Below are 22776 nucleotides of genomic sequence, written 5' to 3' on the forward strand. Positions count from 1 at the left end.
ATCAAAGGATATGGAATAAAGGTGCATAATTGGAATTGAGATACAAATCAGCTATGATCTAATTGAATGGGCTACTCCTGTTCCTGTGTTTCTATGGGCTAGAATTTGCAATGGCTTACTGCCTGGTTTCTAAGCAATATTGGCCGTTTTGGGCGATAACTGGGTCGGCGAGAAATTGCCAGCTGAGTTAATGCCGTTGGTTTCGAAGTACCACTGGAGAGCAGACTGTCGGCGTGCACCGTCCACAGATTGCCATGGCATGATATTTGGCTCAGCGGTGACCCGTAGGTAAGTATTAAAAAAATGCCCATGACAATTAGCGGAGCTGGGCGGTAGGTGAGTAGCTCTGCAAGAAAAAGGTGAGTAATTAGTTTTTTATTAATTATTTTAAAATTCTGTCAGTGATTTAAGTTAAAAGGGTCCTGAGAATGTTTTTATGATTTTTTTTATTTTTGAAAAAATATTTTGTGTTTTTCTCCTCCTTGGCCCAACCCGCAGCCTCGGTAAATTTTTACTTAATTTATTAATTATCGCACATTTTCTTTAAGAACCGCCTGATTGACCCAAAATTCACCTTTTTCACTGAAAATCGGGGTGCAACGCCCATTTTCTTCGTTGGGCAGATCTTTTGGTGGGGTGGGGGGAGGGAAGTTTTTGCTGGCAATAATCTTGAGAATCTTAGCGGTCGTTTGGATGGCAACCGGGCGCTGGCAGATTGTTAGGAAATTCTAGCCCTTTATAGTTCCTAAGTTTAAGGTATAAAACCTTGCCTCAGAATTGAAAGATCTTACGGATGAACACCATTAAAGATGGAATCAAAGGGGTAAAAGCACACACACATACCACAGACTAGCCACACACACCACACAAAAATTATACACGCAAAACCGATGCATAAAAGAAAAGACATGGAATGATTGACTTTTAAAATGCTATGGCGGGGATCAGGAAATGATTAAACAGTGGAAGTGAGATGCAGAAGAAACAAAAAGGAGTCACTTTGCTAGTTTTTCATACTCATTCTGCCCAGCTATTACTCTTTAGCATAAGCTTTTTCAGTTCCTCCTTAAATGCTGTTCATCTGTAATATCTTCCAGTTCTGAGGAAAGATCTTTCCTTAAATGTCAACTGCCATGTGATTTCTTGACGGATGGTTTTCCAGCAGTGGGAGTATTTTGTTTTTTTGTTCATATTGAATGATGTAGACAGTCCTTTGTCACATTTGCATTGTGTATCCAATTCTCCAATTGTACACATCTACAAAAGCGAAACTTCAAATCTAGTTATACACGCTTATCCTTTGTGTACTCAAACGGGCTATATAGAGGTTTGCAGTTGTTTGTACATTAGTTACCCTAAGGATAGTTTAATTAATCGAGTGACTTCCACTGCAAATTAGAGTGTTTTGTCAAATGGATGTAATTGGGATTGACTTAAACCTGAGTCTATATAGCCTGTTTTCTTCCTTGAATGTACTTAATCTGTATTTTTTTTTAGTTAGCATATTGTTCTCTTCCTCCTAAATAATTACTGGTTTGATGGCAGCGGCTGCACAGATGGGGAGGATTTTGGTAATGAATTGGGGATGTATAATGTTGATTGTGCTCTTTCTGTGTAAATAGAGTGTGGATTATTGTAGGATTATCTTGTCCTAAAATTGCAAAATTCAATATATAGGGATATGCTGATCTGAAAAATACTCAGTATTGCAATCTTAATAAATTGTCATAAATGTAAAGATAAAGGGAATGTGTGGATGTTGTATATGCAAATTATCAGAAAATGCTTGGTTAGGTGCCATGAAAATGAATACACATCAAAGTGTTGTTGTTTACTGTTTATACAGGGTTTCATCAAGGTATCGGTTTGATTGTTTGGAAATATAATAAAATATTAAATGAATGTCGTCATAATATCAATGAGAATATAACCTGAGATGTAGACCTGACCTGACCTTGACCTGATGCATACTCAGTATAGTGCTCTGTGACTTAGCTCACCAATGTCATTTACTGCAGGATGTGAATGGGAGTCGGGGGCCCATGGCCAAGGTACTGCCGCGGCACCCTTAATCCATCCTTGTGAGCATTGACCATCAGGAAGCGCTGGGCGTGGTCGCACAACCACTGCACATTAAGTGAATGGTAGCCTTTGGGGTTACGGAAGATCTCAGGATTGTTATGCGGTGCCTGCATAGCCACATGGGTGCAGTCAATGGTGCCCTGCACATGGGGAATCATGCAACCCTGGCAAAGCCACATGCGCACTGCTCCTGATTCTGTCTGTTCAGAGAGAAGAAAACGTAGTCCCTACTGGAGTAGAGAGCCACCTCCTAGATGCAGCGATGGATGGCGAACTTGGAGATGTTAGCTATGTTGCCTGCTGCAGACCGGAAGGATCCATTGGCGAAGAAATTGAGGACCACAGTGACCTTGAGGGTTACTGGGAGAGCCGTCGTCACCCTGCTCTCACGCTGCGGGCTGGTTGTAGGAACTGGCAGAGTTCTGTGACCACCTTCCTGCTGAACCGGAGCCTCCTAATATACTTCTCGCATAATTGGATATAAGAGAAGTGCTCTCGGAAGACCATAGGTGGGAAAGGCCTCCTGTTGCGAGCACTCCTGGCTCTCCTCCTCCTCCCTCCACTTCCTCTTGGCACCGCTCCCTCTCCCTAAGATACTCGAGCATGAGGGGGACTGCCAGTAGTGCCCATAACTGTGAGCAAGTGTTTTGAGCAGAAGCCTTCAAATAAGAATGAAGGTGTTTTCCACATGCAGCAACACTCCCTGGTTCCTTAGGACCGTGAAATAAGTTTATAAAGCTGCGGTAGTCGCATAAGGTTGCAGAGAGCCAGTCAAACTGAACAAGCATGCTAATGATCCCTTTAAATAATGCTGCTGGAGCCTCCTTCCTGCTTGTCAACGCTTGCTCAGCTGGTCGCAGTTGAGGCATACCGGTAAATGGAACGGCAAAGTTGAACTTGGCAGATCGTGCGTCAAGTGAACGTTACACGCTCCATTGATGTCACAATCTTCATAATCTACATAATTTTCGTGAGCACAGACATTGGCCGCGCTATTGCCCAGCCGAAAATGGTGCACACCACGGGGCCTGCCAGCAGCGGGTATAAGTGCAGCGGCCGCCATTATTTTCCTCGAATCGGGTGGTAACAGCCGGCGTTAACCCACAAATTTTGCCTTAAATGTTACATTACGTGAATATGATGGTGTTATACCCTGAAAAATAGTATTTAATTCTATCATACTAGTTTATTTTCCAATCTTTATCTGACACAACTTTCAGACTTATCAATTTAAAATGTTACATAATGTTTGAAAGACAAAATTGAGCTTAACCTTTTTGTTTTCTATAAAAAGGTGGTTGCACTTTCCACCTGTTTTAAGCTCGTCTGTGTACTCCAGCTCAATAAAATTTTATTAACTTGTTGTTTTAGGATATTCTGATCCAAAAAATTTCTCCTGGAAGAAATATTTTGATGAGATGGGTGCTACCTCTGCTCCAGCCCGTGCTTTCAAAGTGGTACGTGATTGTTCTTCCAACTGATCACACTAGAATTTGTTGGATAGTCGTGAATAGCAAGTTATACTGTCCATATGAAGTAATGCTAGTGATTTTAAATAATCATAACATAATAATTGCAAACTAAAAATGCATTAGCTAGTTTTGCTAACAACATTGAATGAAAAATTGTCCCTATTAAAACAAATCAATTCTTATTTTTGTTTGAGGTTTAAGAGATCATCTGATATGTCACTTGCTTTGAAACTCACTCCTACCTATGCGTAACCTATGTATATATAGGCACAGGAGTAGGCCATTGATCCCTTGAGCCTGTTCCACCATTCAATGAGATAATGGCTGATCTGTGACCTAACTCCATATATCTGCCTTTGCCCCATATCCCTTGATACCTTTTGTTAACAAAAATCTAGCAATTCCAAATTTAAAATTAACAATTGATCTCACATCAATTGCCGTTTGCAGAATTCCAAAGGGAACGGTAACGCAGTGGTTATGTTACTGGGCTACTAATCCAGAGGTCTGGACTAATAATCTGGAGACATGAGTTCAAATCCCACTACAACAGCTGAGGAATTTAAATTCAGCTAATTAAATAAATCTGGAATAAAAAGCTAGCATCAATGATGGTGACCAGTTGTAAAATCCCATCTGGTTCACTAATGTCCTTTAGGGAAGGAAATCTGCCATCCCAAATGTGACTCCTAACCCACAGCAATGTGGTTGACTCTTAACTGCCCTCTGAAATGGCCTAGCAAGCCACTCAGGTATAACAAACCGAAACAATAATAAGAATAATATAGGACGGACCAACCGGCATCGATCCACAGACTAGTCAAACAAACAGCCTGACATAAAATCAAAGAATCATACCTTTCAGCCAATGTCCCAGACTCTTCCATCAACATCCCTGGCTATGCCCTGTCCCACCGGCAGGACAGAGGTGGCGGTACAGTGGTATACAGGAGGAGTGGCCCTGGGAGTCCTCAACATTGATTCCGGACTCCATCAAGTCATGCCATCAGGTCAAGCATGGGCAAGGCAACGTCCTGCTGACTACTACCTACCACCCTCCCTCAGTTGATGAATCAGAACTTCTCCGTGATGACCACCACTTGGAAGAAGCACTGAGGGTAGCAAGGGCACAGAATGTACTCTGGGTGAGGGAGTTCCATGTCCGTCACCAAGAGTGACTCAGTAGCACCACTACTGACCAAGCTAGCCGAGTACTGAAGGACAGAGCTGCCAGACTGGGCCTGCAGCAGTGGGTGAGAGAATCAACACATGGGGAAAACCTGCTTGACCTTGTCTTCACCAATCTACCTTATGCAGACCACCGCACAGTCATTGTGGAGACAAAGTCCCATCTTCACACTGAAGACACCCTCCATCTGCCATGGTGCTAAATGGGATAGATTCAGAACAGATATAGCAGCTCAAAACTGAGCATCCATGAGGTGCTGTGGGCCATCAGCAGCAGCAGAATTGTATTCCACCACAACCTTAAGGTTACGGATTGTATTCCACCATCTGTAAACTCACATATCCCTCACTCTGCCATTAACATCAAGCCAGGCGACCAACCCTGATTCAATGAAGAGTGTAGAAGAGCATGTCAGGAGCAGCACCAGCTATACCTAAAAATGAAGTGCCAAGCTGGAGAAGCTGCAACACATACATGCATAGTAAACAACGGAAGGAGCATGCTATAGACAGAGCTAAGCGATCCTACAACTAATGGATCAGATCAAAGCTCTGCAGTCCGACTACATCCAATCATGAATGGTGATGGACCATTCGGGAGGAGGAGACTGCATGAATATCCCCATCCTCAATGATGGCAGAGCCTAGCTTGCGAATGCAAAAGACAAGGCTGAAGCATGTGCAACAATCTTCAACCAGAAGTGCCGAGTGGATGATCCATCTTGGCCTCTTCCTGAGGTCTCCACCTTCACAGAAGGTAGTCTTCAGCCAATTCGACTCACTCCACATGATATCAAGAAATGGCTGAGCATACTGGATACAACAAGGCTATGGGCACCGACAATATCCCAGCTGTCGTGCTGAAGACTTGGGCTCCAGAACTAGCCGTGCCTCTAGCCAGCTGTTCCAGTACAGCTACAACACTGGCATCTATCAGAAAATGTGGAAAACTGCCCTGGTATGTCCTGTTCACAAAAAGCAGGACAAATCCAATTCGGCCAATTACTGCCCCATCAGTTTACTCGTAATCATCAGCGAAGTGATGGAAGGTGTCGTTGAAAGCTATCAAGCGACAATTACTCACCAATAACCTGCTCATCGATGGCCAGATTGGGTCCAGACCACTTGGTTCCAGACCTTATTACAGCCCTGGTCCAAATAGGGACAAAAGAGTTGAATTCCAGGGGTGAGGTGAAAGTGACTGCGCTTGACATCAAGGCAGCATTTGACACAGTGTGGCATCAAATAGCCCTAGTAAAACTGAAGTCAATGGGAGCTACTAGCTGGAATCATACCCAGCACAAAGGAAAATGGTTGTGGTTGTTGAAGCCAATCATCTCAACCTCGGGAAATTGCTGTAGGAGTTCCTCAGGGCAGTGTCTTAGACTCAACCATTTTTGGCTGCTTCATCAATGACCTTCCCTCCATCATAAGGTCACGTGGGGATATTCGCTGATGATTGCAGTGTTCAGTTCCATTCGCAACTCCTCAGATAATGAAGCAGTCCATGCCCGCATGCAGCAAGACCTGGACGACATTGAGACCTGGGCATATCAGTGACAAGTAACATTCGTGCCACACAAGTGCCAGGCAATGACTATCTCCATTAAGAGAGCGTCTTAACTACCGCCCCTTGACATTCAACAGCATTACCATCGCTGAATGCCCTACCATCAACATCCTGAGGGTCACCATTGATCAGAAACTTAACTGGACCAGCCACATAAATACAGTGGCTACAAGAGATCAGATCAGAGGCTGGGTATTCTGTGGCGAGTGTCTCACTTCCTGACTCCCAAAGCCTTTCCACCATCTATAAGGCACAAGTCAGGAGTGAGATGGAATACTCTCCACCTGATTGGTTGAATGCAGTTCCAACAACACTCAAGAAGCTCAACACCATCCAGGACAAAGCAGCTCGCTTGATTGACATCCCATCCACCACCTTAAACATTCACTCCTTCCACCATCGGCACACCGTAACTGCAGTATGCACCATCTACAAGATGCACTGCAGCAAGGCTTCTTTGACAGCACCTGCCAAACCCACAACCTCTACCACCTAGAAGGACAAGGGCAGCAGGTACAAGGGAACACCATCACCTCCAAGTTCCCCTCGAAGTCACACACCGACTTGGAAATATATAATAGTTGCTGTGTCAAAATCCTGAAATTCCCTCCCTAACAGCACTGTGGGAGTATGTTCTCCACACGGACTGCTGAGGTTTAAGGCGGCGACTCACCACAACCACCTCAAGGGCAATTAGGGATGGGCAATAAATGCTGGCCTTGCATGCGACACCCACATCCCAGAAATGACTTTTAAAAAAAAAAGAGATGAGAGTTCCAAACTTCTCCCACCCTTTGTGGGTAGAAGTGTTTCCTAATTTCACTGCTGAAAGGTCTGGCTCTAATTTTTAGACTATGCCCCCAGTCCTAGATTCCCCAACTAGCGGAAATAGTTTCTCTCTATCTACCCTATCTGTTCCCCTTAATAGCTTGAAAACTTCAATCAGATCACCTCTAACTTTCCACATGCTAAGGAATACAATCCTAATTTGTGTAATCTCTCCTCGTAATTTAACCCTTGGAGTCCGCGGATCATTCTGGTAAACCTACTCTGCGCTCCCTCCGGGGCCAATATACCCTTCCTAAGGTGTGGTGCCCAGAACTGCTCACATTACTCCAGGTGTGGTCTAACCAGGGCTTTGTACAGCTGCAGCGTAACTTCTACCCCCTTGTACTCTAGTCCCCTCAATATATTAGCCCTTTTGATTATTTTCTGTACCTGTTCATGACATTTTAATGATCTATGTTATTAAGGATCTATTCTATCCTTTTTAGGTCCAAAGTGGATCACCTCACATTTTCCTACAAGGAAATCCATTTGCTACAATTTTACCCATTCACTTAATCTGTCAGTACCCCTTTTTAATTTTATGCTTTCATCTATACTGCCTGCAGTGTCGCCTATCATTGTGTCATCGGCAAATTTGGATATATGGCTTTCTATGCCACCATCTAAGTCATTAATAAATACGGTGAATAGTTGAGGTCCCAACACAGATCCCTGCGGGACACCATGAGTCACATCCTGCCAAATCGAGTACCTACCCATTATCCCTCCTGCTGCTCATTCAATTTCCTAACCAGGTCAATAATTTGCCTTCAATTCCATGGGCTTAGTTAACAATCTTTTATGTGGGACTTTATCAGATGTCTTCTGGATGTCCATATAAATAATGTCCATAGATCTTCCCTTGTCCACTACTTTAGTCGCCTCCTCAAAAAATTAAATCAGTTTTGTCAGGCATGACCTACCCTTTCACAAATCCATGCTGGCTCTCTCTGATCAATTGAAAATTTTCGAGGTGTTCAGTCACCCTATCCTCAATTATAGACTCCAGTAATTTCCCAACAACAGATGTTAGATTACTGGTCTATAATTCCCTGGTTTCCCCTCTCACCATTCTTAAATAGCGAAGTGACATGTGCAATTCTCCAATTTAAAGGAATGGGTCCTGAATCGAGAGAACTTTGGAAGATTATAGTTCGGGCATCTGCAATGTGCTCACCTACTTCCTTTAAAACCCTGGGTGAAACCATCTAGTCCTTGGGATTTGTCACTCTTTAGTGTCATTATTTTCTTCATTACTGTTATTTTACTTGTGTTAATTTTATTGAGTCCCTGTCCCTGATTCAACATTAGTTTCCTTTGGATATCCCATGCTATCCTCTTCCTCCATTGTAAATACTAACGCAACATAATTATTTAAAGTATGTGTATCATCCATAACAATTACATACCTCATGAAGTAACACAATGTGAGGCTACAATTAGTGAGCATGTTTTGCTAAAAGTACCTAAAAAATGTTCACAACATTTTCTAGTGGCAAGCAGAACATTTTGGCCACTAAGTTTGGTTAATACGTTCATGAGAGTAAGTTGTCAATTCTCTTGAATTTTACATTCCACAGAGGCCACCGCATGGGTTCCAGGTGAATATGAAACTTGAAGCTGTGGACAAACGTAATCCAATGTTGATTCGTGTTGCCACAATTGTAGATATTGACGAGCAAAGGATAAAGGTACTGTTTGTTACAAATTCTAACAATGTATTTGAACATTCACAAATTTTTGCTGTATTTCTAAGGTCATTCGTTCTTTTGACACAGCTAGCCTTCGCTGGAGTTTCCATGCTCATCCCATTTTCTAAGCAATGCAATTCTTACAAAACTTCATTTTTGTTGATGGCATTTAGCTCAGTAAGAAGCCTTCGCTATTAACTTCATTGATTTGCTAACTATTCTCAAAATTAGGTTGAAATTTAGTAATATAAGTGGAACATTCATTTCTATCAATCAGTTCAGTTTAGAATCTCTTCTCCCTCCTCCTTTTCTCTACTAAATTCAAGTTATCCAAAGTTGAAATCCATCACAGTTAGATGAGAAAAATAATCCCCTATAGAGCAGCATAAACTCCACAGAATAGACAAACTGGAGCACCAAGGGACTCAGATGTATAGATTAACAGTGCACCAGGAATATGGCCAAATAGCGAAGCTGAGCAGTTGGAGCTATGTAGATAAAATAGACTGAATTTCTTTAAAAAAAATATCTCAGCAACATTTGTCAGCATCCTCTTCGTTAATAAATTTGGCTAGTAACTTAATTGATTTTCTAACTATTGCTGTTTACTAAGGAAGATGATGCTGACAAAATATTGATAGAAGCGGAGATGGTAGAGGTGATGGATGGGGTGAATACTGATAGGCAGGATATGTTCCCCCCCCCACCCAATCTCCTTCTCCCCCCCCCAATATCCTTTCCCCCCCTTCTCCTTTCCCCCCCCTTCTCCTTTCCCCCCATCTCCTTTCCCCCCATCTCCTTTCCCCCCATCTCCTTTCCCCTCCTTCTCCCCCCCTTCCTCCCCCCTCCCCCCTTCTCCCCCTCCCCCTTCTCCCTATCCCTCCCCCTTCTCCCCATCCCTCCCCCTTCTCCCCATCCCTCCCCCTTCTCCCCATCCCTCCCCCTTCTCCCCCATCCTTCCCACTTCTCCCCCGTCCCTCCCCCTTCTCCCCCATCCCTCCCCCTTCTCCCCCTTCCCTCCCTCTGCTCCCCCCCTCTCTCCCTCTACCCCCCTCCTCCCCCTCCCCTCGCTGTCAGAAACACAGACACTGACAGACAGAGAAAGAGAGACACACAGACAGACAGAGAGATAGAGACACTGACAGAGACACACTGAGGGGGGCATCCCAGCACGCTCCCGGTGCTGCAGTCGGTAAGTAGAAAATTTTTTGTTTTATTGATTTAAAAAAATATATATATTTTTTATTAATTTTTTTTGATTGATTTATTGATGTGTTTATCATTTATTATTGATGATGGCTCTTTATTTGTAAAACTGAAGTGTTTAATGTTTGTAAACTTCCCTTTAAACACCCCCCACCACCATTCCCTACGCGTGATTTGTAACCTACGCCTGATTTTCTAAAGTGTAGACAAGGTTTTTTCGAGCGTACAAAAATCTTCACTTGCTCCATTCTAAGTTAGTTTGGAGTAAGTTTTCACTCACGAAACTTTGAAATCAGGCGTAAGTGGCCGGACACGCCCCCTTTTGAAAAGAAAATTCTGTTCCAAAGTGAAACTGTTCTAACTGACTAGAACTGGAGCAAACTAAATGACGAGAATTCCGATTTCTAAGATACTCCGTTCTACACCAGTTGCTCCTAAAAATCAGGAGCAAATTATGTGGAAACTTGGGGCCGTAAAGTGGTAAATGTGACACCTTTGTTCAAGAAAGGGTGTAAGGACAATCCTAGTAACTACAGGCCGGTCAGTTTAACATCAATGATGGGTACGTTTTTAGAAACAATAATCAGGGAAAAAATTAACAAGCACTTGAAGAGATTTAAGTTAATAAAGGAGAGCCAGCATGGATTTGTAAAAGGTAGATCGTGTTTGACTAACCTAATTGAATTTTTTGATGAAGTAACAGAAGGTTGATGACTGGAATGCAGTGGATGTTGCCGATATGGATTTTAAGAAAGCATTTGACAAAGTACCACATAAAAGGCTGGTTAACAAAATTGGGGCTCACGAATAGGAGGGTGAGTGTCTGCATGGATAAGAAATTGGCTTAAGGACATAAAACAGCGAGTCATGATAAATGGTTGTTTTTCAGATTGGAGGACGGTAGACAGTGGTGTTTCCCAGGGGTCAGTGCTCGAACCACTGCTTTTTTTGATATAAATGACTTGGATATTGAAATACAGAGTAAAATTTCAAAATTTGCCGATGATACCAAACTTAGAGGTGTGGCAAACAGTGAAGGTGATACCAATCAACTGCAACAGGACATAGATAGGCTAGCAGAATGGGCAGAGAAGTGCAGATGGAATTTAATACAGAGAATTGTGATGTGATGCATTTTGGCAGAAGGGATAGGCAGAGGGCAATATAGACTTAATGGTATAGTTCTAAAGAATGTGCAGGGACAAAGGGACCCGGGGGTTCATGTGCATAGATCCTTGAAGGTGGCAGGACATAGTGAGGGAATAGTTAGCAAAGTATATGAGATCTTGGGCTTCATAAATAGAGGTATAGAGTACAAAAGCAAGAACGTTATGCTGAACCTTTATAAAGCTCTGGTTAAGCCAGAACTGGAGAATTGCATCCAGTTCTGGTCACCACACTTTAGGAAGAATGTGAAGGTCCTTTTGAGGGTGCAGAGGAGATTTACCAGAATGATTCCAGGGATGAGGGATTTTAGCTACAAGGTTAAGTTGGAGAAGCTGGGGTTGTTCTCCTTGGAGCAAAGGAGGATGAGGGGAGATTTGATACAGGTATACAAGATTATGATGGGTTTGGATAAGGTAGACAACAACAAATTTTATTTATATAGTGCCTTTAACGTAGTAAAACGTCCCAAGGCGGTTCACAGCAGTGTTATGACAAAAAAAAATTGACACCGAGCCACATAAGAAGAAATTACAGCAGATGACCAAAAGTTTGGTCAAAGAGGTAGGTTTTAAGGAGTGTCTTGAAGGAGGAAAGGGAGATGGAGAGGTTTGGGAGGGAGTTCCAGAGCTTAGAGCCCAGGCTTCTGAAGGCATGGCTACCAATGGTTGAGCAGTTATAATCAGGGATGCTTCAGAGAGCAGAATTTGAGGAATGCAGACATCTCGTAGGGTTGAGAGGCTGAAAGAGATTACAGAGATAGGGAGGGGCGAGGCCATGGAGGATTTGTAAACAAGGATGAGAATTTTGAAATCGAGGCATTGCTTAACTGGGAGCCAGTGTAGGTCAGCGAGCATAGGGGTGATGGGTGATCGGCACTTGGTGCGAGTTAGGACATGGGCTGCCGCGTTTTGGATGACCTCAAGTTTACGTTGGGTAGAATGCGGGAGACCAGCCAGGAGTGTGTGGAGTAGTCAAGTCTAGGGGTAACAAAGGCATGGATGAGGGTTTCAGCAGCAGATGAGCTGAGGCAGGGGTGGAAGTGGGCAATGTTACGAAGGTGGAAATAGGCGGTTTTAGTTATGCTGCGGATATGTGGCCGGAAGCTCATTTCAGGGACAAATATCACGCGGAGGTTCAGCCTCAGATAGATGCTAGGGAGAGGGATGGAGTCAATGGTTAGGCAACACAGTTTGTGGCGGGGATCAAAGACAATGGTTTTGGTTTTTCCAATATTTAATTGGAGAAAATTTCTGCCCCTCCAGCACTGGATGCCGGACAAGCAGTCTGACAATTTAGAGACCATGGAGGGGTCGAGAGGTAGAGCTGGGTGTCGTCAGCGTACATGTGGAAACTAATTCCTTGTTTTTGGATGATATTGCCAAGGGACAACATACAGATGAGAAATAGGAGGGAGCCAAAAATAGATCCTTTGGGGACACCAGTGGTAACAATGTGGGAGTGGGAAGAGAAGCCATTGCTGGAGATTTTCTGGCTACGATTAGATAAATTTGAATGGAACCAGACGAGTGCAGTCCCACCCAGCTGGACGATGGTGGAGAGGCGTTGGATGTAGGTGGAGTGGTCAACCATGTCAAAGGATGCAGACAGGTCAAAGAGGACAAGGAGGGATAGTTTACCTTTTCAGAGTCACAAAGGATGTTTGTCATTTGTGACTTTGATGAGAGCCGTTTCAGTACAGTGGCAGGGGCGGAAACCAGATTGAAGGGATTCAAACATGGAGTTCCGGGAAAGTTGGGCATGAATTTAGGAAGTGACAACACGTTCAAGGACTTTGGAGAGGAAAGGAAGGTTGGAGCTGGGGCAGTAGCTAACAAGCTACAGTGGGGTCAAGGGTTGTTTTTTTGAGGAGTGGGGTAATGACTCCACATTTGAAGGAGAGGCGGACAGTACCTGAGGAGAGAGAACCATTAACAATGTCAGCTAACATGGCCAGAAAATGAAGTTGGGTGGTCAGCATTTTAATGTGAAGAGGTTCAAGGGAGCAGGAAGTGGGTCTCATGGACAAGATGAGCTTGGAGAAGTCGAGGGGAAATCAGAGAGAAACTAGAGAAAGATGCGAGTTTAGAACTAGGGCAAGGGGGAACCTCACAGGAACTTTGCCCCCATGGGATAGGGGAAGAAAGGGAATTGGAAGAGGCAGATGATAGGATGGTCGCAATCTTTGAAACAAAGAAGTCCATGAACTCCTCACACTTGTTGTTCGAGGTGAGCGTGGTGGAGTCGGGAGAGGTGTTTAAGAAGATGGACATCAGTAGAGGTTATCTTTGCATTCCAGAATGATTCTGGAATAGTGAGCAGTTTTTGCAGACAAGAATATGACCCGATAATGCTTTATGTGGTCCAGCCAGACCTGCCTGTGAATGGCTAAACCAGTTGTCTGCCACATCCATTCAAATCTCACCCCCTTGGACTTGAGGGAGCAAAGATGAGGGCTATACCAGGGGGAACGGCTCGGGTGAGAGAGAGAGTAATGTTTTTAATAGCGACTTGGGCATCAAAGGTGGTGGTGAGGGTGTGGTTGAGCAGATCGGTGGTTACAGAAATGTCATGGTGAAAGGAGGGCCAAAGGCTAGACAGTTTAGAGTTGATAAGTGCAGTTGTAAGAGAGTCTGGAGAGATTTCCACCGGGGGGATGCAGAAGGAAGTAGGGTTGGGTGGGGGAAGGGGAATGTGGGTGGAGAGCGATACAAGGAAATGGTCAGAGATGGCCTTATCTGTAATTGACACGGTAGGAATAGCAAGGCCACGAGAGATGGCAAGGTCAAGGGGGTGGTCGTGAATATGGGTTGAGGAATTCACATGGAGGGAGAGATGAATGGAAGACAGTAGGGTAGTGAACTCAGAGGAGAGAGAGCATGATGAACTGAGATGGAGATTGAAATCACCGAGGATGTGAAGTCGCTCATTGCAGAGGCTGAGGGAGGAAAGCAGTGAAGATAATCTCCATGATCACATTTTTATCATACTTGGGTGGGCAGTAGAGAAGGAGAATTTTAAATGAAAAGTGGAATAAGGTGAGAAGTTCAAAGGAAGTGAAAGTGCTGGAGGAGTAGGGGGACAGACCAAGGTATGATTTGGTGATGAGAGCCACACCGCCACCACGGAGGTCTGGGCGGGGCAAGTGGTTTTGTTTAAAGATAAGATGTCATCACCCCTCAGCCAAGTTTCTGTCAGGGCCACGATGTTGATGCAATCATCCACGATAAGCTCATGAATGACAAGGGCCTTGTTCAGAAGTGAATGGACATTCTGCAAGGGAATCCGGAGAGGATCATTTATGGCTGATCCACTGCCAGCATACACAGGGTCAGCGCTTGGAGGGATGAGTTGGACGGGGAGGAGATTGGCAAGTTTAGCCCCCCGCGGGCAAGCTGAGCAGCAAGGTTGGTGAGAGAGTAGGATGGGACAGAGAAATGCTGTTCCCATTAGCTGATGGTGCAAGGACTAGGGGACACAGATTTAAGGTTTTGGACAAGATATACAGCGGGGATGTGAGGAAGAACTTTTTTACGCAGCAAGTGGTAATGATCTGGAACTTGCTGCTGACGAGGGTGATGGAAGCGGAGGCGATCAATGATTTCAAAAGGAAATTGCATAGGCATTTGAGGGAAATAAACTTGCAGGGCTATGGGGATAGAGCAAGGGAATGGAACTGACTGGATTGCTCTACAGAGAGCCAGCATGGACTCGATGGGCCGAATGGCGGCCTCCTGTGCCATTATGACTCTATACAGGTAAACATTTATGTGTCAGAGTACTTGTTCCTAGATAATACACCTCAATTGATTACATTCTTTTTTAACCTGGATAAATCTCTCTTTTTCCCAGTTTTTCTCAATCTCCTTTCGTCAAATTGCAGCTGTTCTTGTGAGCAGACAGCACCCAGGCCTTTGTCAAAACCTCTTTAAAGCAACAGGGAACAGATATGCAGGAGAAACCTGGGGACAATTCTTCCACTGACCTTCCTTCCACATAATGATGTGAATAGATTGTAAAGTGGGAGATAGAATTGTTCGGGACCCCTCCATGTTTCAGTGTATTGTTATTCCTCTAAACTGTTCCACTGTGCTGATCTAGTTTAATTCTAAGCCTCCTGAATTTTAATTTTATTACTGTTATATATTTAACCCCAATAAATGGAATTGCCATTCTCTTCAACTGTTGATAATTAAGTGTGTTAGTGATGGTGAGATTTCCTCCTTTAAATAATTAGGGACTTAAAAACTTTTATGCCTCCACTGTGGGCTTTCAAAAGTATGATAAAAGTAAATATTGAATGCATTTTTCTTGTTTCCTTTCAGATCCATTTTGATGGGTGGAGTCATAATTATGATTACTGGTTAGATGCAGATCACCATGATATTCACCCTGCTGGATGGTGTGCCAAGACAAATCACCCACTGCAGCCACCACTTAGTAAGGGAATTAAAAAAATATCTTCAGATTACATTTTATTTAATATTTAGAGGAACAAATATGTTTTGTATTCTACAAAAGATATGATGGTTGACTGTATCTTTCAATTAAATAAATCTTGACTTGTTAGTTAAGAAGGTACAATACCACATTAAGTGATATAACGTCACAATTGTCAAATTGCATGATTCAATTGTGGGTGCTGACTACATATCACTATCTGCCTTGGCACCTCTGCCAGCAAATGGCATTGTGTGGCAAATTACTAGGGAACAGCAATAAATTTCGGCTTTGTTAACACCTTATTCTAATGCTTCATCTGCATTCCACCTGAGAACCTGCTGTCTGAAATATCGATGCCTGCTGCAAAATATTATGAGCCTCTTGGGATGGAGGTGACCCTCTTCTCAAGTCTGTGATGGAAATAGATTCCTTAACATCCTGATTCGTTAAAGATGAAGATTTCTGCAGGAAACTTCTACTCCCTCCTGCTGGCATGAGGGGAAGCAGCCTCTGAGGCACGTTGACCAACTTCTCAACTTTGACCAAGAACAGGTTTCTGGTTGCCGACAATCAGTGGGAGAACGGACCCCATGGAATCATGAATATCATTAAATCCTTGAGGGGGATTCCACCAAATATCCTTCAGTCCCTTTGAGATGCTGCCCTGTATACTTTGCAATCCAGTTGACACCAACTTTGCCAGATGGTCCCCCAAGACCTACAGTCCATTATTCAGTGCCTTCACCGACGTGCTTAGATCTGTCATGAAGCAGGAGGAAATATGTAGATACTCTTACAGCTGTCACTTTCTTCACACTGCCCCCAATGAGCTGAACTCCTCAAGGATGCTCATGCACAGCATGGCAGTGGACTGCACCACTATCCTAGCCATTTGCCAAATATTTTGGGAAATTACATTCTGAATCTCCATCTGTGTCTGATGCTCTGCTAGCATCGTTCTCTTCATGGCAAGACACCCAAGATCATCTAATGCATGGAGTTTTGTAAATACGGAAGTTGCTCCCTTCCGCTACTTTCCGAATGTTCTAGGCTCTCCTGCCACGCCAACATTATTTGAAGTAGCTTACTATGGGATTTCTGATGGGGTCAGCCTGCTCCCCCACACTTACGGTGCTGGATTGGGGACCCAGGATCTTCCAGGCATAAACCACAATCATTAAATCCTTAGTGTGGGCACATCAGTGTGCATCGTCTAATCATAGTAAGCTATGCATCTATGTGTCATGACACCTGTATCAATTGAGAAAAATAAACCAAAAATCAATAAAGTTCCCATTAAATATTATCAAAAATAATCGATGCATGGGATGGATTTCAGGCTTTAATCCTGAAGTTCAGATGTTGGCAAGTGCTTAACTCTTTCCATTTTACGATGTCATCAGAAGCCCTTGCTATGATTACTATCCTGAACTTGCTCTACATCATTATGCTTTACATTTAGTTAACAGACTTTATAATTTCCTGACATTCATTGCTAACATACACTCAGTCAGAAAATCAAATTAATCCTCCACAGAAAATTAAAACTGTATCGAGATTTTTTTTTTAAACAAAAGTTACCAGGCAAAAATTTCAAGGCGGTGGTCGAATCTGGACATTTATACATCATCCAAACTATACTCATGTGGTTTATTATATGGCTTGAATTTCCAGGAGATCATTATGTGTTCGGTAGATTACAATGCTTTTGCATCAGCTGAGGTTTTTAATGCCCTTATTTTTCCTTTTCAGCTTCACAAGACCTTGTTGCAGCTCCAAGTCCGGGAGGATGTCCAACACCTGGATGCAAAGGCGTTGGACACATCAAAGGTGCCCGATACACAGGTCATCATAGGTGAGTGAGAAATGTCTTCAGCTCCTTCAGACATGGGACAGCATTTTGACATCTTTCTTGATGTTTTCAAAATTGTGTGAAAATTTGCAGTGTCCCTCCTTTTATGCTGAATTAACATTCGCATGGCTGCAGACGAGGTACAGCTGTTTGCAGATTGCGTCCAACCGCCAAGACCCAATTTCCCTAACTGTGTAAACCAAAATGACGGGCTCCAGGGTGACCAAGGCTGGGAACTCAACATCCAAGGGTATTCAATATTTAAGAAAGATAGACAGAAAGGAAAAGGAGGCGGGGTGGCGTTGCTGGTTAAAGAGGAAATTAATGCAATTGTAAGGAAAGACATTAGCTTGGATGATGTGGAATCGGTATGGGTGGAGCTACGGAATACCAAGGGGCAGAAAACGCTAGTGGGAGTTGTGTACAGACCTCCAAACAGTAGTATCGATGTTGGGGAGGGCATCAAACAGGAAATTAGGGGTGCATGCAATAAAGGTGCAGCAGTTATCATGGGTGACTTTAACATGCATATAGATTGGGCTAACCAAACTGGAAACAATACGGTGGAGGAGGATTTCCTGGAGTGCATAAGGGATGGTTTTCTAGACCAATATGTCGAGGAACCAACTAGAGGGTAGGCCAACTTAGACTGGGTGTTGTGTAATGAGAGAGGATTAATTAGCAATCTCGTTGTGCGAGGCCCCTTGGGGAAGAGTGACCATAATATGGTGGAATTCTACATTAGGATGGAGAATGAAACAGTTAATTCAGAGACCATGGTCCAGAACTTAAAGAAGGGTAACTTTGAAGGTGTGAGGCATGAATTGGCTAGGATAGATTGGTGAATGATACTTAAGGGGTTGACAGTGGATGGGCAATGGCAGACATTTAGAGACCGCATGGATGAACTACAGCAATTGTACATCCCTGTCTGGCGTAAAAACAAAAAAAGGAAGGTGGCTCAACCATGGCTATCAAGGGAAATCAGGGATAGTATTAAAGCCAAGGAAGTGGCATACAAATTGGTCAGAAATAGCAGCGAACCCAGGGACTGGGAGAAATTTAGAACTCAGCAGAGAAGGACAAAGGGTTTGATTCGGGCAGGGAAAACAGAGTACGAGAGGAAGCTTGCAGGGAACTTTAAAATGGACTGCAAAAGCTTCTATAGATATGTGTAAAGAGAAAAAGGTTAGTAAAGACAAACGTTGGTCCCCTGCAGTCAGAATCATGGGAAGTCATAACTGGGAACAAAGAAATGGCAGACCAATTGAACAAGTACTTTGGTTCGGTATTCACTAAGGAGGACACAAACAACCTTCCGGTTATAAAAGGGGTCAGAGGATCTAGTAAGAATGAGGAACTGAGGGAAATCCTTATTAGTCGGGAAATTGTGTTGGGGAAATTGATGGGACTGAAGGCCGATAAATCCCCAGGGCCTGATGGTCTGCATCCCAGAGTACTTAAGGAGGTGGCCTTGAAAATAGCGGATGCATTGACAGTCATTTTCCAACATTCCATAAACTCTGGATCAGTTCCTATGGAGTGGAGGGTAGCCAATAAAACCACACTTTTTAAAAAAGGAGGGAGAGAGAAAACAGGGAATTATAGACCGGTCAGCCTGACATCGGTAGTGGGTAAAATGATGGAATCAATTATTAAGGATGTCATAGCAGCGCATTTGGAAAGAGGTGACATGATAGGTCCAAGTCAGCATGGATTTGTGAAAGGGAAATCATGCTTGACAAATCTTCTGGAATTTTTTGAGGATGTTTCCAGTAGAGTGGACAAGGGAGAACCAGTTGATGTGGTGTATTTGGACTTTCAGAAGGCTTTCGACAAGGTCCCACACAAGAGATTAATGTGCAAAGTTAAAGCACATGGGATTGGGGGTAGTGTGCTGACGTGGATTGAGAACTGGTTGTCAGACAGGAAGCAAAGAGTAGGAGTAAATGGGTACTTTTCAGAATGGCAGGCAGCTGGGGCCCCAGTGGAGTACAGCAAGGTTCTCTGCTGGGGCCCCAGCTGTTTACATTGTACATTAATGATTTAGACGAGGGGATTAAATGTAGTATCTCCAAATTTGCGGATGACACTAAATTGGGTGGCAGTGTGAGCTGCAAGGCGGATGCTATGAGGCTGCAGAGTGACTTGGATAGGTTAGGTGAGTGGGCAAATGCATGGCAGATGAAGTATAATGTGGATAAATGTGAGGTTATCCACTTTGGTGGTAAAAACAGAGAGACAGACTATTATCTGAATGCTGACAGATTAGGAAAAGGGGAGGTGCAACGAGACCTGGGTGTCATGGTACATCAGTCATTGAAGGTTGGCATGCAGGTACAGCAGGCGGTTAAGAAAGCAAATGGCATGTTGGCCTTCATAGCGAGAGGATTTGAGTACAGGGGCAGGGAGGTGTTACTACAGTTGTACAGGGCCTTGGTGAGGCCACACCTGGAGTATTGTGTACAGTTTTGGTCTCCTAACTTGAGGAAGGACATTCTTGCTATTGAGGGAGTGCAGCGAAGGTTCACCAGACTGATACCCGGGATGGCGGGACTGACATATCAAGAAAGACTGGATCAACTGGGCTTGTATTCACTGGAGTTCAGAAGAATGAGAGGGGATCTCATAGAAACGTTTAAAATTCTGACGGGTTTAGACAGGTTAGATGCAGGAAGAATGTTCCCAATGTTGGGGAAGTCCAGAACTAAGGGTCACAGTCTAAGGATAAGGAGTAAGCCATTTAGGACCGAGATGAGAAGAAACTTCTTCACCCAGAGAGTGGTGAACCTGTGGAATTCTCTACCACAGAAAGTTGTTGAGGCCAATTCACTAAATATATTCAAAAAGGAGTTAGATGTATTCCTCACTACTAGGGGGATCAAGGGGTATGGCGAGAAAGCAGGAATGGGGTACTGAAGTTGCATGTTCAGCCATGAACTCATTGAATGGCGGTGCTAGCTCGAAGGGCCGAATGGCCTATACCTGCACCTATTTTCTATGTTTCTATGAACTGGTATAGCACCCCAATGTGCATATTTAAGCAGCCTCCTGCCAGAAATCGGTCGGCGGGCTGCTCACCCATTTACAGGCCCACATGAAAACTCCTACCTGTCCCCTCTCACCCATCCCCCTTCCTCCCCCTCGCACCCCATTTCAGCTGTTGATTGGGTGAGAAGTGGGCAGCCAGCAGTTGAACATCACCCCTAATTTTTCTTTTCTCGCATGATTTGGCAGTTTTGGGAAAGTACTCCACAGGTATGGGTGCTCTGGAGTGAGGTGTGAAAGCAGGATGGTGATTGGGCAGGGTGTTGAGATCTGGGACTATTGGGGACGGGGTTTCCTGCATTTGGCAGCAGTGGTGCAACGGGGGGGTTCCATGGTCTGGAACTATTGGGATCATCGACATCAGTGGTGGGGAAAATGTTGGAATCAATTATTAAGGATGAAATAGCAGTGCATTTGGAAAGCAGTGACAGGATCGGTCGAAGCATGGATTTATGAAGGGGAAATCATGCTTGACAAATCTTCTGTAATTTTTTGAGGATGTAACTAGTAGAGTGGACAAGGGAGAACCAGTGGATGTGGTGTATTCGGACTTTCAAAAGGCTTTTGACAAGGTCCCACACAAGAGATTGGTGTGCAAAATCAAAGCACATGTTATTGAGGGTAATGTACTGACGTGGATAGAGAACTGGTTGGCAGACAGGAAGCAGAGAGTCGGGATAAACGGGTCCTTTTCAGAATGGCAGACAGTGACCAGTGGAGTGCCGCGGGGCTCAGTGCTGGGACCCCAGCTCTTTACAATATACATTAATGATTTTGATGAAGGAATTGAGTGTAATATCTTCAAGTTTGCAGATGACACTGAGCTGGGTGGCGGTGTGAGCTTTGAGGGGGACTCTTAAGAGGCTGCAGGGTGACTTAGACAGATTAGGTGAGTGGGTAAATGCATGGCAGATGCAGTATAATGTGGATAAATGTGAGGTTATCCACTTTGGGGGAAAAAATGCAAGACAGAATATTATCTGAATGGTGGCAGATTAGGAAAAGGGGAGGTGCAACGAGACCTGGGTGTCATGGTTCATCAGTCATTGAAAGTTGGCATGCAGGTACAGCAGGCGGTAAAGAAGGCAAATGGTATGTTGGCCTTCATAGCGAGGGGATTTGAGTATCGGAGCAGGGAGGTCTTACTGCAGTTGTACAGGGTCTTGGTGATGCCTCACCTGGAATATTGTGTTCAATTTTGGTCTCCTAATCTGAGGAAGAAATTCTTGCTATTGGGGAAGTGCAGCGAAGGTTCACCAGACTGATTCCCGGGATGATCGGACTGACATATGAGGAGAGACTGGATCAACTGGGCCTTTATACATTGGAGTTTAGAAGGATGAGAGGAGATCCCATAGAAACATACAAGATTCTGACGGAACGGGACAGGTTAGATGCAGGTAGATTGTTCCTGATGTTGGGGAAGTCCAGAACCAGGGGACACAGTCTTAGGATAAGGGGTAGGCCATTTAGGACTGAGATGAGGAGAAACTTCTTCACTCAGAGTTGTTAACCTGTGGAATTCCCTGCCGCAGAGAGTTGTTGATGCCAGTTCATTGGATATATTCAAGAGGGAGTTAGAGATGGCCCTTACAGTTAAGGGGATCAAGGGGTATGGAGAAAAAGCAGGAATGGGGTACTAAGGGAATGATCAGCCATGATCTTACTTGAATGGTGGTGCAGGCTTGAAGGGCTGAATGGCCTACTCCTGCACCTATTTTCTATGTTTCTATGATATTCTGGAAGCTCATGGCAGCACTCTATTTCTGATAGTATGAGCAGCTCAGCTGCAAAGAGAAGGGAAAGAGCACCAGTAGTTGGGTTTAGCAAGCCAGGTAACAGGATGAAGAGGAGGAAAGTTAGGGTGCTGGGGATACATAGAGGTAGGGCAGGAGCAGCAAGAGGTGGCAAGGAGGAGGAGCAGAATGAGGCACCAGGAGCCAGTGGCGGCAGGCAGCAGGAGTTTGCTTCAATTTCATTGGACAGACTTTTACAGCGTTTAGATATGTGGTGCTGCGAAGAACAATAGTGTCATCAACCTTGGAGATGCAGATCATGTACTCGGAGGACTCAGTGCTAGAACTAGTCATGTGGGAAGAATGAGCTAATCAAATAGGCTTAGAAATAGCAAGTTTTAGTATGACAGACAATATGATGAAAAACATGTGACAGTAAAACTTGAGAGGAAATTTTACACTTACAGGAAGTGCATGCAATATACAATCACTTTTA

The 22776-nt window shown here is 44.0% G+C and overlaps 1 protein-coding gene across 4 annotated transcripts in view; it reads left to right on the top strand.

Annotated features, from left to right (window-relative positions):
* Window positions 1-22776, top strand: part of LOC139273836 (lethal(3)malignant brain tumor-like protein 4) — a 563891-nt gene that overhangs the window by 155839 nt on the left and 385276 nt on the right. For all 4 annotated transcript variants that reach the window (XM_070890916.1, XM_070890932.1, XM_070890926.1 and 1 more), the window contains exons 14-17: window positions 3454-3539; window positions 8721-8831; window positions 15527-15641; window positions 17397-17499. In XM_070890916.1, the coding sequence (XP_070747017.1) occupies window positions 3454-3539; window positions 8721-8831; window positions 15527-15641; window positions 17397-17499 (415 nt within the window). The remainder of the gene's footprint in view (window positions 1-3453; window positions 3540-8720; window positions 8832-15526; window positions 15642-17396; window positions 17500-22776) is intronic.

This window comes from Pristiophorus japonicus, chromosome 1 (genome assembly GCF_044704955.1).
Source record: "Pristiophorus japonicus isolate sPriJap1 chromosome 1, sPriJap1.hap1, whole genome shotgun sequence".
Lineage (NCBI taxonomy): Eukaryota > Metazoa > Chordata > Chondrichthyes > Pristiophoridae > Pristiophorus > Pristiophorus japonicus.